Source organism: Terrapene carolina, unplaced genomic scaffold, assembly GCF_002925995.2.
Source record: "Terrapene carolina triunguis isolate 2854851 unplaced genomic scaffold, T_m_triunguis-2.0 Scaffold96, whole genome shotgun sequence".
Classification (NCBI taxonomy): Eukaryota; Metazoa; Chordata; order Testudines; family Emydidae; genus Terrapene; species Terrapene triunguis.
In genome coordinates, this window is record NW_020664447.1 from 23,242,116 (window position 1) to 23,256,837 (window position 14,722).

Consider the following 14,722-nt stretch of genomic DNA (forward strand, 5'->3'; position numbering starts at 1 on the left):
CTGGCACCACTGACAGCCTCCTGGAGGCTTCATATGTATTTTAGTTAAAGCAGATGCTCAGCAGTCATGGTGCAGGGCAGCTCAGATGCTCCCAGGGACAAGAGGCTGCCGTGTCTGGTCAAGAGCCCTGAGCAGCAGCAGCAGAGTTTTGGCCCTGGTACTTCAAGCCTCTGGCTGAGATAGGTGAGAGGGAGATTGACAGACAAAGGGACAAACCAGCTGAGACTGAAGGGCAAATGGGCAGAGAGCAGGACAAACGGGGGGAAGGTCTATGGGGTAGGAGCACAAGAGGTCAATCAGGAGGACAAAGGCACTTAGGCAGGTGCACAGGCACAGAAAGGATCCCACAGGACAGAGGGGCAGACAGGCATATACAAAGTGGTCAGTGGGGGCAGCTGCTATTTAGCCCTCAAGGAAGGACAGGGAGGGGGATGATCTCAGAGCACCAGCTAAAATTGGAGCCAGAAGCTGGAGGTGCCATTTCCCAGGAGCAAATAGGAGAAACTTCCCTGGGATTCTGGGTCCTGTTGCGTTAACTCCCCAGGGAGATGTGACCTGGACCAGCCTGAACTAGTTGTACCTCTCTCTCATCCTGCCTGTCCCCTGGCCCTTAGCCTCCTTATGCTAGACACTGCTAGCCTAAGCCCCAAGTAATCCCCCTGCTTTATCCTCTACCACCCCCACATGACCCCCACTCCTCCCAGCTGCTTCCCCATCCTCATCCCCTGCTTTTAGTGGCATTCCAATACTTTCATATTTAGGACATCTGGGGCATTTAGCTTCAGTGCTCCACTTTTTCACAGACTTCTAGAAGAATTTCACCTTTGATAACACAGCAATACTTCCCTCAGTTAGCTTAATACAGTAACAGAGAACAAGAAGAAATATTTAATACATGATCCACAGAGGAAAAAGCTTGTATACCAAAGGCAGCAAATTCTATTCAGTTAAATCAGCTGTATTAGCCTGCAGAATGGCATTGTTCAACCCAGATAACTGCTCTTATCATGAAGCTTTTCCCCTCTGGAAAATCCCTTCGTTCATGCTCTTATCCTTCCAATCTGTTGTGGAAGAACAGCAGTGCGGGGCTCCCTTAGTTAGGGCACAACAGACTATACAGCCCCATCAGTACTGCGAGGTTGAAAGCCCTCTTTCCGTACAATGTTCAAGTCTAAACGTGTTACAACCTCACAGCGCACCAGAAGAGTATCATCTTTTACATAGGTTCTTTGCTTCAAAGCTTGCAGGTGCATGAATGTCACATAACCAAAACCTTTTGGGTTGCGGGGGATTGCTGGTCTCTGGAAGGCTAGAAGCTCAGGTTTGGCTTCCATTACTTCTTCGTGATTCTGCCTTGCAAGTCCCTCTGATTGATCCAAAATAGAAAGTCGTATGGTGCCCTGAAATGGCCAAGGCAGATGACTGTCATAGTCTCCTTGCATAGTATGGACAAAGAGGGATATAAAGTTAGCACAGCGCTGAGAATTTGGTAACTGGATATGCAGGCGCAAACACAGTTTGTAGCCTGGTTTCCCAGTGTAGAAGCCAGGGCTGTGGATCACAACAGGTCTCTCTTCTTCTTGGGCTCTTAGATGTGTGCTGAAGTTCTCAATCTTCCAGATGTAAATGCCGTTACATTGTTGTGCCTCCATTTCGGCAATTTTTTCCTCTAGATTTTGGATAGTGCGTTTGAGGTCTCCCACGTGAGTGCTCTGAGTCTCCATTTTAGCAATAAGCTCTCTGATCTGGTGATCTTGTCTTACCAGGCGACCTTCCAACTGCTGAATGGTTTCCTTGAAGTTCTCAACTTCTGGGTTGCAGTCATATGTGGCAGGTGGGACATGTGAGAAGAGAGATGGCTCAAAAGATAGGCCACTGAGGTAGGACATGGGAGTTGTGGTAGTAACACTAATACCCCGGAGAGTCTGAGCCATCATTCTCATGTGAACCTGAGTGAACTCTTGCATATGACGTGCCAACTCATTCCTCTGCATCTAGAATTTAAAGAGACATGGCATCATAAACTCTCGAGCAGCAAAAACATTTCCTGCAACTAAGCCACAAAATATTGGGCTTCAAAGATAAACTGCAGTGCATAATAGAAATGGCTTTAGCTAACACAGATCAGCTGGAACAAAAACTAAGACAAAACAAGTGATGTGATAAAGTCAAGTCAAGTCCAACTGAGAGGACTTTGTTTTGGACCAGCCTTAAGATCAGATAGCTCAGAAAAATAACCAGTGCAGGTGCCTGTACAGACAAATAGCGTTTAAGTCAAAATGATTTGTTAAAATCATGATGTAAAAGGTAACAGAATTCCTCCACTACTTTGCATAAATTTAATACTGCCATAAATACAATCCTGTTAGCAATCAGCAATGTATTCCCTACATTGCACTGCAGTAGTGGCACTAGAGCCCTGAATATGACAGTGTATTCAGGAAAGGCAAGGAGAGCAATCGGTTGAAGATGAGAGAAACGTACCGTTAAAAAGAAGTACTGTAATTAGAAAACTTGGAACTTCCCCCACAATTTGCACTGTTTCACCAAAAATCAAGAGTTTGAGGATCATGCGGATTTTAAGTAGTCGCCACTTGCTTTCCCTAAACTACAAGAGTTATATACCTGGCATTTAAAAACTTTCATAAGGCAAAGTTAAAGAAGACAATTGGTATTTGAGCTTAAAATATACTCTGAAATCAACACAGGTAAGAACAGCAAAATAAAAGCACCCCAGAAAATTATTAGATTTAGGGTAGACTTTGCTAAAGCATCCGGGCACTTGTCTAATCAAGCTGTCATTGCCTTCAACAGAAGTGGAGTCAGGTCAATGCTAACAGCTTTTGAAAGTCGAACTGTAAAAATCAAACCCGGGAAATTTGTGACACAGACTGGATGAAAGGTACTGAGGAGTTCTTTGCATTGATGCGCGTAAAAGAAAGATTTACCTTTTCAGGACATCCAAAGGCACTGTATGTACATGGTACTGGGGCGGTAGGGCAGTCATTATCATAATGATTAGGCATCTAAAACCAAAATGAGAGTTAAGGTTAATTTTTCTTTAAGATGAATAGTTTACATTCTCCTCTTCAGATCAAAGTCTTCTTGTTTCAGAAAAGAAATTATGCCATTCGATCACAAAACATGATGAAAGAATTAGCGACTGTGTGTTAAGCACACAGCAACATTCCAACTCTCAGGATCCAGCCTAAATACGTGGCTACACTTAAATACAACAGATTTCAACATTTTAATGGAATAATGAGCAACCACACACCACTAATTTGCACTTCAATAGACACTAAGTGTTAAAGGCCATTTAGTAAATTATTGCAAGGTAATGCAGCAACATCACTGCAAGTCACCCCAGTGTAATATTCCTTGATAACTGTTATTCTCCGTAAATTTGAGATTCCAGGAAAGGGATTAGTTATGTTGACCTAGAGGGTGACAGGACGTCTCCAATGACAGTCACCCCTGTGCACATTCTTATACACAATATGTGTACAGTTGACTTTAGAACTGATCAGAGCCTTGAACAAACTAGACTTTCAGGATCAGACATAAGTACAAGCAGTTGCTTGAAGTCCTATTTGATGCCACTTACGATCACCATAATAGCCATGGATGTACTCCATGGTTCCAATCCAGATTTCTGCATAACAGAGTTTGCTGTCAACAATCCATGTGTTTAAAGTTCACCTGAACTGCAACTGCAGACAGGAACACCATTTAGAGCAGTGGTTCTCGATCAGGGATCCCGGGGGTGGGGGATGATCAGGTTTCAAGGGGTCTGCCAAGCATGGCTGGTGTTAAGACTCACTAGGGCCCAGGGAAGAAAGGTGAAGCCTCCGCGCACAGGATTGTGGCCCAGGACCCTGAGCTCCAGCATCCGGGGCTGAAGTCGAAGTATGAGCAACTTAGCTTCGCGGTCCCCCTAGTGGCGTGGGGCCCCAGGCAATTGCCCTGCTTTCTACCCCTTAATGCCAGCCAAGGCTTTTATATGGAGAAAAACAGTAGTTGTGGCACCGGTGGGCCTTGGAGTTTTTATAGCATGCTGGGGGGGGGACCTCAGAAAGAAAAAGGTTGAGAACCCCAGATTTAGAGGAAGTTTGACGTGTGAGAAATCAGACACTTACATGGGTTACCATTAAATCTTAAGTTGTTTGCAGCTAGATAGGTTAAATATTATTTAGGATGCACTCCAACCTGACAGACAGACATATGGCGAAAAGGTAGGCTCTTACCTGTTCTCTGATGAGCACTGTATTGCAATATTCACAAAACACATTTGCAAGTGGACAGTTCTGGTCATGAAGCTTCATTTTTTGAAAAGGTGAGAAAGAAAATGAGAACTATTAGTAACAATTAAATGATTATTAAAAGAGAAGGGAGCATCGATTTGCCTGTGTTCTAAATGTCTATGTAAAATTCTTGATCATTTATTTTTTAAGTCTCAAGCTTTGTATCTTGCTGGATTTAATTAGGAAATAGGAAATTACCCTCCTTTCTGATTCCTGAATGAGTCTTTTCACTTTCTGGAATTTTATTCTTGTCTCATCAGAAATTCATAGTGATAAGTCGTATTTCTGATTCTACAAAATTCTGATTCTAAAGTTGCCCAAGACATTTGTGAAGTTTGGGTTTAATTAACTGTATTAAGGATGTAAACATTTTAAAGAATTTTCTTGTGTAATTGATATTAATGAATATATTAAGAAGTCTTAACATTTGACAAAAAGGGTCAAAAGGGTCACAAACATGATGTGCATTAATGTGGGAATTTTCAATGGCAGATTTTGAAGTGCTTTTCAGATAAACCTAATATACCCCCTGAGACAGATTATGTCTATATAGAGATAAGGAAATGAAAGCTCAAAACACAGAAGCCAGATGCTCAAGATCACCCAGGAGTCAGAATCAGAGCTAAGAACAGAATCCAGAAGTTTTGCTCCAACTCTCTTGTTTCAAGGACAGATTTAGGCATTGGAGCACAGCTCTCCCTCTCTACACTCGTCCATGTTTCCAGCAGGTAACGTGTTTGTGTGCAGAGCAAGACAGCCTGCCAAACACCAGTATTTTTGTCCTATCCTGTTATCCTGGCCCCTCCCCCTTTTCTTTTTAAGGTCATTGTGGGATGCTAATGATGACATCTCTCTTTGTAAGGTCAAAATTAAAGGTCCCCCCTTATACAAACCCTTCCACCTCCTCATGCACCATAGGGTCTCCAAAAAAGGTTTAACCAAGCATGACCCCATCTTGACCCCCCCCCCCCCCCCACCCCCAAAAAAAAAAAAAAAGGGGGGGGGGGGGAGACTAGTCTTCACCTGTCCAAGAGAGGACAATCCGGAGGTCACAACCTCCTAATGTCCAGCAAAGCAGCACAGAAAGCTGTTTCTGGATCAATTTACTATTCTGATGAACACCCTCCATTGATATTGCATTAACAATCGACGACAAATGTTACAATATTTTTCATCCACTCTAATATGTTTCAGCACGTGCCTCTTTATCTTCATAAGCCATAGATGTAGCACAGTTTGGACAGCAGACCTGCCGCCGTGGGCATTCCAGTGTCATGTGGTTTTGCAGCTGGTTCTTCGGGAAGGAGCTCTGGCATTGTAGGCATTCCACAGAGCAGAAGTCACAATTCAACTGATGCTCCTGCATAAGGAGCAACAAAAGGACGTGGTATTAGAAACCCCCAAAAGTGCTCCAGGTACCAGGTACTCATACATCTCCAAGATGGACCAAAATGGCTCCAAGAGGAATACAATTGGCACCTTTAATATTCTTTCAGGCCCCAATCCTGCAAAAGGATTTGCCCGCATTAGCCCTTAAACCTAGAACCTCAATGACTTTTATTGCAGTCCATACGGAAGAGCTCTATAGCAGAGCCAGGGTTTGAACAGGACTATAAAGTCAAAGCTCTGCACAAACATTAATACTGAAGAGTTATCATATGGCTACTTTTTACAGTTTAACACATTGTTTAATTGGACAACTTCCAGGACTATTTAAAAATTGTTTATATTTTATTCAGATTGCTTTGAGCAGGTATTAACTGGCATTTTGGACACTGGATATAGAAAGCATATGGTTGGTGACAAAGACAGGCCAAAGGGAGACTAAAATGATGAAACTAATACCACTGTTATTAACATTATAGGCACTATCTTTTGCTGTATGCAAGCTGTGACACACGCTTGGGGTAAGGTAACTAAGATCAGCCACTTATTTCTTTCAATTAGAGAAACAGAACCAGCCTTGATCAAAAACAGTGGATTTGAAACCACAACCACCAAGAAGATGAAGACCATCTACATAGAGTCATTTTGGAGATTTTTTTTAAATTTCAAAATGGGAAACTATTTTCCATTTTTAAAATGATTCTTACCTCTAGATGTCTCAACTCCATCTTCAGAAGACAGCCCTTGTTGGGACATCTCACCTTCAGTGAGAGGATTTCCCGTTTGGCAAAGTTGTCAGGGAAGAGTTGGTTTTCGAGTAGAATTTCATTGTCTACTGGACATTTGTGACCTGCATCTCTACCATAAAAAGAAGAGGATGAGGTGATAGGTATGCACGAGAGAAAAAAATATCTAGCAAATCTCAGACTTCTTTCCCTACCCTTATTTTAAAGTCTTCTCTTACACTAATGAAAATTTCATAATATTGTCATAATAAAGTATTAAGGCAGTCATTGGAAATAATGGCAGTTACACAGCAACTAGCATGAATTATACCATAAAATAACCTGATAACTAATGTTACCAGAATACTACATGTATGTAGGTTTCAAAATAATTCCATTTGTAGCAGCATTCCTTTGGGTTAGAATAGTGTTAAATTTGCTCGGATCCAGCTGGATGATTGCACTGGTAAGCATTCTGGGAATAAACCTGCAAAGAGGATACACAAAGGCTAATAATTTAGGTTCCCATTTCTGCAGCCATTTCATGAACAATTCCTATTGAAGTCAATGGGTGTTTGTACCACACAAAAAGAGGATTTGGAATCAAACATTTAAAGAGTTCTGCACCTTTTGTCCCTTCTCCTCTCACTTTATTTTTTAAACATGAAAACATACCGTTGTTACAAGTAACACCCACGACTACCATAATTAGAAGTTGAGAAGCAAGTATTTCTATTTTTTCCAGTTTGTTTACTTTATATTTGACAGCACTTTTGTCTAGTCAGTTTCCCCGTTACCTTTGGGTACGTCTACACTTACCGGAGGGTCCAGCGGCAGGCAATCAATGTTCTGGGATTGATTTATCGCGTCTGGTTTAGACGCGATAAATCGATCCCGGAAGTGCTCGCCGTCGACGCCGGTACTCCAGCTCGCCGAGAGGAGTACGCGGCATCGACGGGGGAGCCTTTCTGCAGCGTCTGGACCCGCGGTAAGTTCGGACTAAGGTACTTCGAATTCAGCTACGTTATTAACGTAGCTGAATTTGCGTACCTTAGTCCGAAGTGGGGGGGTAGTGTGGACCAGGCCTTTGTATAATCAGTTAGACTCCTTTATTTTGTGTCTTTCACACAGCAACAGGAATGAGAAAAGCCACTGGTAAGAAGCCTTAAGTAATGCTCAAGACATAAAAATGACGAGGGATTTGGGGCAGGTGTACCTGAAGCCATTTTAAGAAAAGAAATTGAAATTGACTAGATTTCAAGTGGTGCCCCTTAAAAGTTTAATGTATCATTTTCCTCGTTTTATACTCATATATGCACAGGACACATTTAAAAAAAGAGCCGCTATGTAATGCAATTCAAATAGCAATTCACCCATACTATCTCCCACGCCCCAATTTTTCTCTGGAACAGCAGAGATTACCTGGTACCTGCCTTCAGGTGTGAACCAACACATGCATATGGGAATGTACAAAGTTAAGTAATACAGTTAAACAGAAGAATTCTGAATTGTGGTGCTAATGGACAATACTGCTAGTGTGAAAAAATGTGGATTAACAATACTCTGAGTGGGTTGTGAGTCAGAGGGCCTTTGAGGTTCAAATATCATTGGATTTGGGGGTGGGGAGAGGTAGATAAATAGTGTTGTTCACTTGATAAGGAAATCATTGGCCAGCACCTACTCTGTTACCTCCCTTTTCTGTAGCAGTAATGCTAAGTTTAGACTTTAGAAAGAGACCATGACCTTCCTTTTTATGGTTTTGCTTTCAGGAGATGGTTTGCCACAAGAATCTCACTCCTAAACAAACGGAAAAAACAAAGCAGTGGTCTGCAGTTTCAGATCTTATAGCTCCCCAGTCCAAACACTGGTCTCAGTGTCACAATACACAAACATTCATTCTACTTACAACCTACAACCGGAAGTTGGTTGTTACAGGTACAATGTGGTGTAACGCATTACAAACTTCCTGCTTATAATTAAGTTTATAGTTAGCAACTGGACCACATTAAATAAAAATCAGCAATTTTTCATGGCCAGGGGAATGGGAATTGCCTCAGCTCTAAAATGGGGATAACACCCACCCACCCCTTTACAGTGACGGGATAAGGATTAGCTAATCAATGACTGCAGAGTAGTATATAAATGCCAATTATTTACAACAAATATTTTAAGTAATGTATTCGTGAATTTGATGCACTTAAGTGTTTGCAAATGTGACATCAAGACTGGTTAGAGCCGGGCTTAGTGTGGAAAGATGCTATACACACTTCCCACACACAGTTCAATATATGCACCTTAGTACCAATTTGCCCTGCTTGTTATTCAAGATTGGGAGCTTTCCTGCAGAGTCGCCAACTTTCTGAGTTCTCCAGGGGTGCTCAACCCCCAGCTGACCCCTTCCCCCAAGCCTCCACCCTGCCTCTGCCTGCCCCCTCTCCTGCCTCCCCCTCAATGCCTCCTGCACGCCGCTGAATAGCCGCTCATCGGAGGGTGGGAGGCGCTGGAAGGGAGGGGGAGGAGCTGGGGGCCTACCGGCAGGCGGGAGGTGATGGGGTAGTGGTGGAGGAGCTGGGGCCCACTAGTGGGTGGGAGGTGCTGTGGGGAGGAGCTGATCGGCAGGGCTGCCAGTGGTTGCTCAGCACCCACTATTGTTTTTCCATGGGTGCTCCAGCCCCGGAGCACCCACAGAGTTGTCGCCTATGACTGAGAATCATGGTAAGTTGTACCACAACGAGTGGTTCTTGTGACATGGCCAAGAATCTACTAGTAAGTACATTGAGAATATTATATTCACTAGTGATCTAAATTCAAAGCCAAAGCACCATCTAGCCTCTAAAAATTGCTCAACAAACCTTTGCATGTCTGAGCAGCTTAACTGAAGTGTAATGGTGCCTCTGTACACGATTGCTTTATTGTGATTGTATCTTATATATGCCTATCAATGAATATTTAGATTGGGAAAGAGGCAGGAAGCTTAAAGGAGAAAGACAGAAAGTGAACTAGCCTAGTCAGGCTATAAATAGCCATTGCTACTAGAGATAGCTCAGTAAGATACTCAATGGCAAAAGTTAATTGGAGAAACCTGAAAAAGAGAAAAAGGTAAGATTTACTTCATCCTCAGCCTGATATTTAAGAGAGTAGCCTGTTTGGGGCTTAAAAAAAAAAAAAAAATCTTAGTCACATTTTGGTTAGGTCACAGACTTCCTTGGCAACGGTTCTAACACCACAGGCAGGCAGGCCCCTCACCTATAGCAGTAATTGAAAAGTTAGGATTTTCAGTGAAGTTACGGAGTTAAAAACATTTTTAAAACTCTTCAGTGTTTTAAATGTCACTAGTAAAAAGTAGAAGCATAGTGTGCATTACACATTCAGATTCCTTGAGGAGTTTTAGATGAGCTTCTAAAGAGGTTTTACGACTATTGCTACTATAGCTTCAGATTGGATAATATGGATGGATGCACTGACCAAGGCAGGCATGTCCCTTGAAGTACAGTCCCATATTAAGGATGTGCAAGAACATTTTAATCCTATGTTCCAGATGTTTTGTGGATGGGCTCTTGGACAACGTGAGCAATGATGCTGCACTGGAACAGCTATAGGCTTGGCAGCCTTGGTTTGCTGAATCCCCTTTGTTGTTTTGCCCTATAAATAAGAACTATATGGTATGACCCCTAGCTCCGATTTGCAAGTCATTTGACTAGTTTTTCCTTTCAGCTGCTGAATGCATTATTTGCAGATACCTTTTTTCCTACTGTGCAGCTCTACAGATTGTTGGAAATTATTAGTCAAGTTATTTGCTGCTTTTTCTGGCAGTTTTTCAACCAGCTGTAGTGGCTGTTTCAGAGATAGCCTCTCTTTTCCTGTAGTATCACAGAACGTATAATCAGCCAAAGTGCTTCTGCTTATGGCCCCCCAAACTGAAATGGGAGGGAAAGTGGAGGCCGTGTTTTTCCAGTGAGGGGCATTTGACTGTAGAACTCAAGCCACTCATTTCTGTTGGTCCATCAGATGCATCATATATCAAATGTCAGAAAACTCCTCAAGTGCTACATAAGTTTTGGCATAATGAGATTATAGGGGACAGAAAACTGGAGTCACGTTTTATTTTTTCAGTATTATATTGGTGCTTACAGATTGTTTTTGGTTAGCAAATTTTAGAAGTAAAAATAAAAGCCAATACCTCTAATGTGGAAACACACACTAACAGTCACCTAAAGAAGCCATTTTCTTTGCTACTGTAGGTCAAATAACTTAAAGGGGTTTTCTAATGCTTTACTTACAAGAAAGCCAACACTTTCTGAGAAGCAATTTAACGTACTGCGATCCAACCCACATGATGTATTTGTAGCCTACATGATGTAATCTAAAGTTCATTTTTAAAAAGCTTCTAGCCCTGGATGCAGAGATAGTTTTTCAAATGTGGACTAAATGTAACCAATGTAGTAACATCTTCCCAAGTCTGCAGAAAGCTTGAAACAATGCACTGAGGTCTGAACTCCTCTGCCCCTTACTAACTGGATTAGAGTATTAATTCTAAAGCCCAATGATGGCACTTCCGTGTCAAAATTAACTCAGAGGCATGGGAAAGGGTAAAACAGAGATGGGGAAGGACAAGAAACAAAAGACAGAAGTAGAGATGGCTTAAAAGGGGAACAGATTTTCCCACTGAGTGATGACCGTGACAATCACATACTGAACAAATAACTAAACAGTTACTATATAAAAGTCAGTTTTCCCCTTGATCTCTGTGGGAGCCTCCTGTTGATATCAGTAAGTGTGCTGTGGAAAGTATGCACCCTGAATTAATACCCTGACTGATGGGCCACAATTAAGCATGGAATTCAGCCCGGTCCTCCAAATGTTTGACACTTGCACTGCAAATCCCCTATTTTCACTATCACTAGTCCCCACTCAAACCACACTGCAGAGACAAACTTCAATAGCAATGAACCAGAGAGGGAATTACTAATAACACTCAAAATATCATGGGGATGTTCTGCAGTTTCCCAGATCTAAAAGATGTGGCACCTCTGTTTGGTATTCACTGAAATAGTCAGTGCTGAAATGAAAGGAGACAGAAGTAGGAAGTTCCTTTTCTGTGAAATAAAAGCCTTTTGTTATTAGTACCCTCTTACAGGTCAAATAGGTGTCACTTTAGACTGAGCAACTGCACTGTAGTTACAAGGAAGAGAAACCAGTTCCCATGCACTGAGGTTTAGAATGGAAGTTTCTCCACCTGTGTTTTCTTTTGAACACCTTATTTTTCCCTATGTTCCACATTAAGCAATATGATGGCAAGCACCTATTAAGAAACAGAATTTGGGGTGCAGTCATTAAGTGGCAAACTATAAAAGCATCTCAAGAGCAGAAGGATTGGAAAATAACACAGTTTTAGGTATGCAAGGATCCTAAAGTAAAGTGAATATGAGGAACCTCTCACCAAGTGAGAATTTTCTGTAATATTTTTATGATTCCTATGCACGCCTCAGTTTCAGTATGTATTTTGCATCGCTATCTGGGGGCACAAAAGGTTTAAACACTTGAGATGTTGGGTCACCTAGGTGTGGGGTGGAATGAAGGGTTATTAAAGGACTGGCTGAAACCAACCTCTATCAGTGGAGAATGGAAACACAATGGAAGCCTCAAGGATTAAGCAACTGACACTTATGGGAATCTCTGGCAGGCAGAGCATGTAAACTCAACATGGGCCAACAAGCTCTGGATAAGAGTTGGCTTTTGGGACGGGTTCAGCAGCTCTCACCTGGGAATGACCATGAGACGGAGCCACCCAGAGCCAGAAGCAGATTCCATAGCAGCTTGGCCAGATGGAAAGCTGACTTGCCCAGAATGGCCTATGTTTTAACCTTTATTTCTCGATGCTAACCTAAGGATTTCCTCATGCTGTGTTCCAGCTGACTAATAAATCCGACTCTGTTTTGAAAGGCTGCCAGATGGCACTTCAAATACTTGCTGAGGTGCACTGGTCCCTGAAGAGAGTAAAATTCTGACCAGAAGTCTATCTCTGTTGGATTCACTGAGCAGAGCTCACAGTGTGAAACAGCAGCGCTAGAGCCTAGATGTCTTATAGGTGCTGAGTCTATGTGGCCTACCCTCAAGGAAGAGTGGGACCTCTTGAGGGTCTGACACAGAGCGGTTCCTCCAAGGGTCCTGTTTAAAAGCTGGGACATAGCAGAGCTCTTGTGTATCCGTGACAGAACTCTGACAGAAAATTTTAATTAAAAAAATCTGCCTTTTTATTCAGTGAAGTTGTTTTTCCTTGAAGTGGTTGGGAGACTAAGGCATTTCTAAAGCTCCATATTCACCTAAGTATCTAGGTGATCTGCTTGTAAGATCAACAGATACTACATCCCCTTTGAGTGTTTTGATTCCTTGTGCAAACTTATTCATAAAATCCTAAGATTAGTTTGAGCAGAGGATGTGTGCTGGTGCTACTGCACACAAGAAGTCAGGCAGAAATAAATCCTGGAGTCCTGACTCCCAGTGGCCTGGCCTAGCTTCATATAAAAATACTTAAAAGCCTGGTATTGAAGACTTGTAAGTTATCCAGGTATGTATTGGATAACAAACTCCGTTCTAGTGAGAAGTGTATACTATATATAAATTGCACACGAGAACTACATTAAGAAAATTAAGATTGCAAAGTCATGCACCCAAAAGCAAAAGTAGTAAGGTGTAAATTATTGACAGTGAAGGTAATTAACCATTGGGACAATTTACCAAAGGTCATGGTGGATTTTCCATCCATCACTGGCAATTTTAAAATCAAGACTGGGTGTTTTTCTAAAAGCTATGCTCTAGAAATTATTTTGGGGGAAATTCTATGGCCTGTATTATGCAGGAAGTCAGACTAGATGATCACAACGGTCCCTTCTGGCCTTGGGATCTATGAAAAAAAAGCAAGTGTTAGAATTAAGGTTACCTATGCAACTGTGCATTATAAAACAGTCTTTAATTACATGGTCATATACTCCCCGCTCCCGCACATCTATAAGTCCCTGCCTTATTCAGTGCACAGGACTGACTGTGCTCATTTAATGAGCAGCTATTCAATATTTCATTTTATACTTGTTTACTGCTCACCATTCAAGTTCTGTTATGAATACAGAATTAAATTCTTCATGGCTTTTCTATGGCTATCATCACTATAGTACAAGTGCTTCACAAACATTAATGCATCTATCTTCATAACAAGTCAAAAGTATCCACTAATTTGGGTGTCAAGTTTGAAAAGTGACTAGGACCTGATTTTTTCAGAGTACTTGGCACTTTACACATTCAAATACAGCTCCCAATGACTTCAGTTGCAGCTCTGAGCATTCAACATTCTTGCAAATCAGATCCCAGAGTCTCAAGTCAGGCATCCAGAAAATGAGGAACACAGTCAGTGGCCACCTGTGAAAAGTTTGGTTTAAGTAATTTGCCTAGTGTCACATAGGAACTCTGGCAGAGATAGGGATAGAATCCAAATCTCTAGGGCAGCATTAAACTGCCTAAGCCATGAGACCATCTTTTCTCTCCCTGTAATTCCCCACCCCATTCACTACACATCTTCCAACTTCTACAAGGAGTGAGGCCAGACAACAGCCTCATATCGCAACACAACTGATTAATTCCATGAGCATTGTCCATCCCATGCACAGAATGGGGCAGGGAACCTGCGGGAAAGACAGTATGTGATCATGTAATTAAAGACTGTATCATAATTAAGGGTGGTGAAGCACTGGAGTGGGTTACCTAGGGAGGTGGTGGAATCTCCTTCCTTAGAGGTTTTTAAGGTCAGGCTTCAAAAAGCCCTGGCTGAGATGCTTTAGTTGGGGATTGGTCCTGCTTTGAGCAGGGGGTTGGACTAGATGACCTCCTGAGGTCCCTTCCAACCCTGATATTCTATGATTCTATACTGGGTACACACAAGGGTGACAAATTAAGGTGGCACAGGCAATCTTAAATTCTGGCATTTACTAACTTCTGAGTACTTGATTTTGCAGCCTTAACATTTTAATGTAGTTTTTATGAATGTTATTTCCTAGGTTTTTTAAAAAGCAAACTAAAACCCCTCACAAATTCTATCAGGTGGAAGCCCACTGATTTTTACATGGGTCATCTAAAGGTACTAACCCTGCTGATCCACAGCACAGATCTCAGCTACTCACTTTGCTCAGTGGCAGAGAGCAGTAGTAGTTTGTCATCCTCTATGTAGGATGGGCACATTTTACTAATGGGTTCCTGTGACCAAAGGCACCCATGTTCACACACTACATACTACTGTAATAATCTTGGTACAAAATA

The 14,722-nt window shown here is 42.0% G+C and overlaps 1 protein-coding gene across 8 annotated transcripts in view; it reads right to left on the minus strand.

Annotated features, from left to right (window-relative positions):
* Positions 1-729: 729 nt before the first annotated feature.
* The window catches only part of TRAF6 (TNF receptor associated factor 6), a 32,726-nt gene continuing 18,733 nt past the window's right edge, over positions 730-14,722 (minus strand). For all 8 annotated transcript variants that reach the window (XM_024215471.3, XM_024215468.3, XM_024215472.3 and 5 more), the window contains 5 exons: positions 6,398-6,548; positions 5,506-5,664; positions 4,248-4,319; positions 2,949-3,026; positions 730-1,994 (listed from right to left, as the gene is read on the minus strand). In XM_024215471.3, coding sequence (XP_024071239.1) covers positions 1,113-1,994; positions 2,949-3,026; positions 4,248-4,319; positions 5,506-5,664; positions 6,398-6,548 — 1,342 coding nt within the window. In that variant the 3' untranslated portion in view covers positions 730-1,112. The remainder of the gene's footprint in view (positions 1,995-2,948; positions 3,027-4,247; positions 4,320-5,505; positions 5,665-6,397; positions 6,549-14,722) is intronic.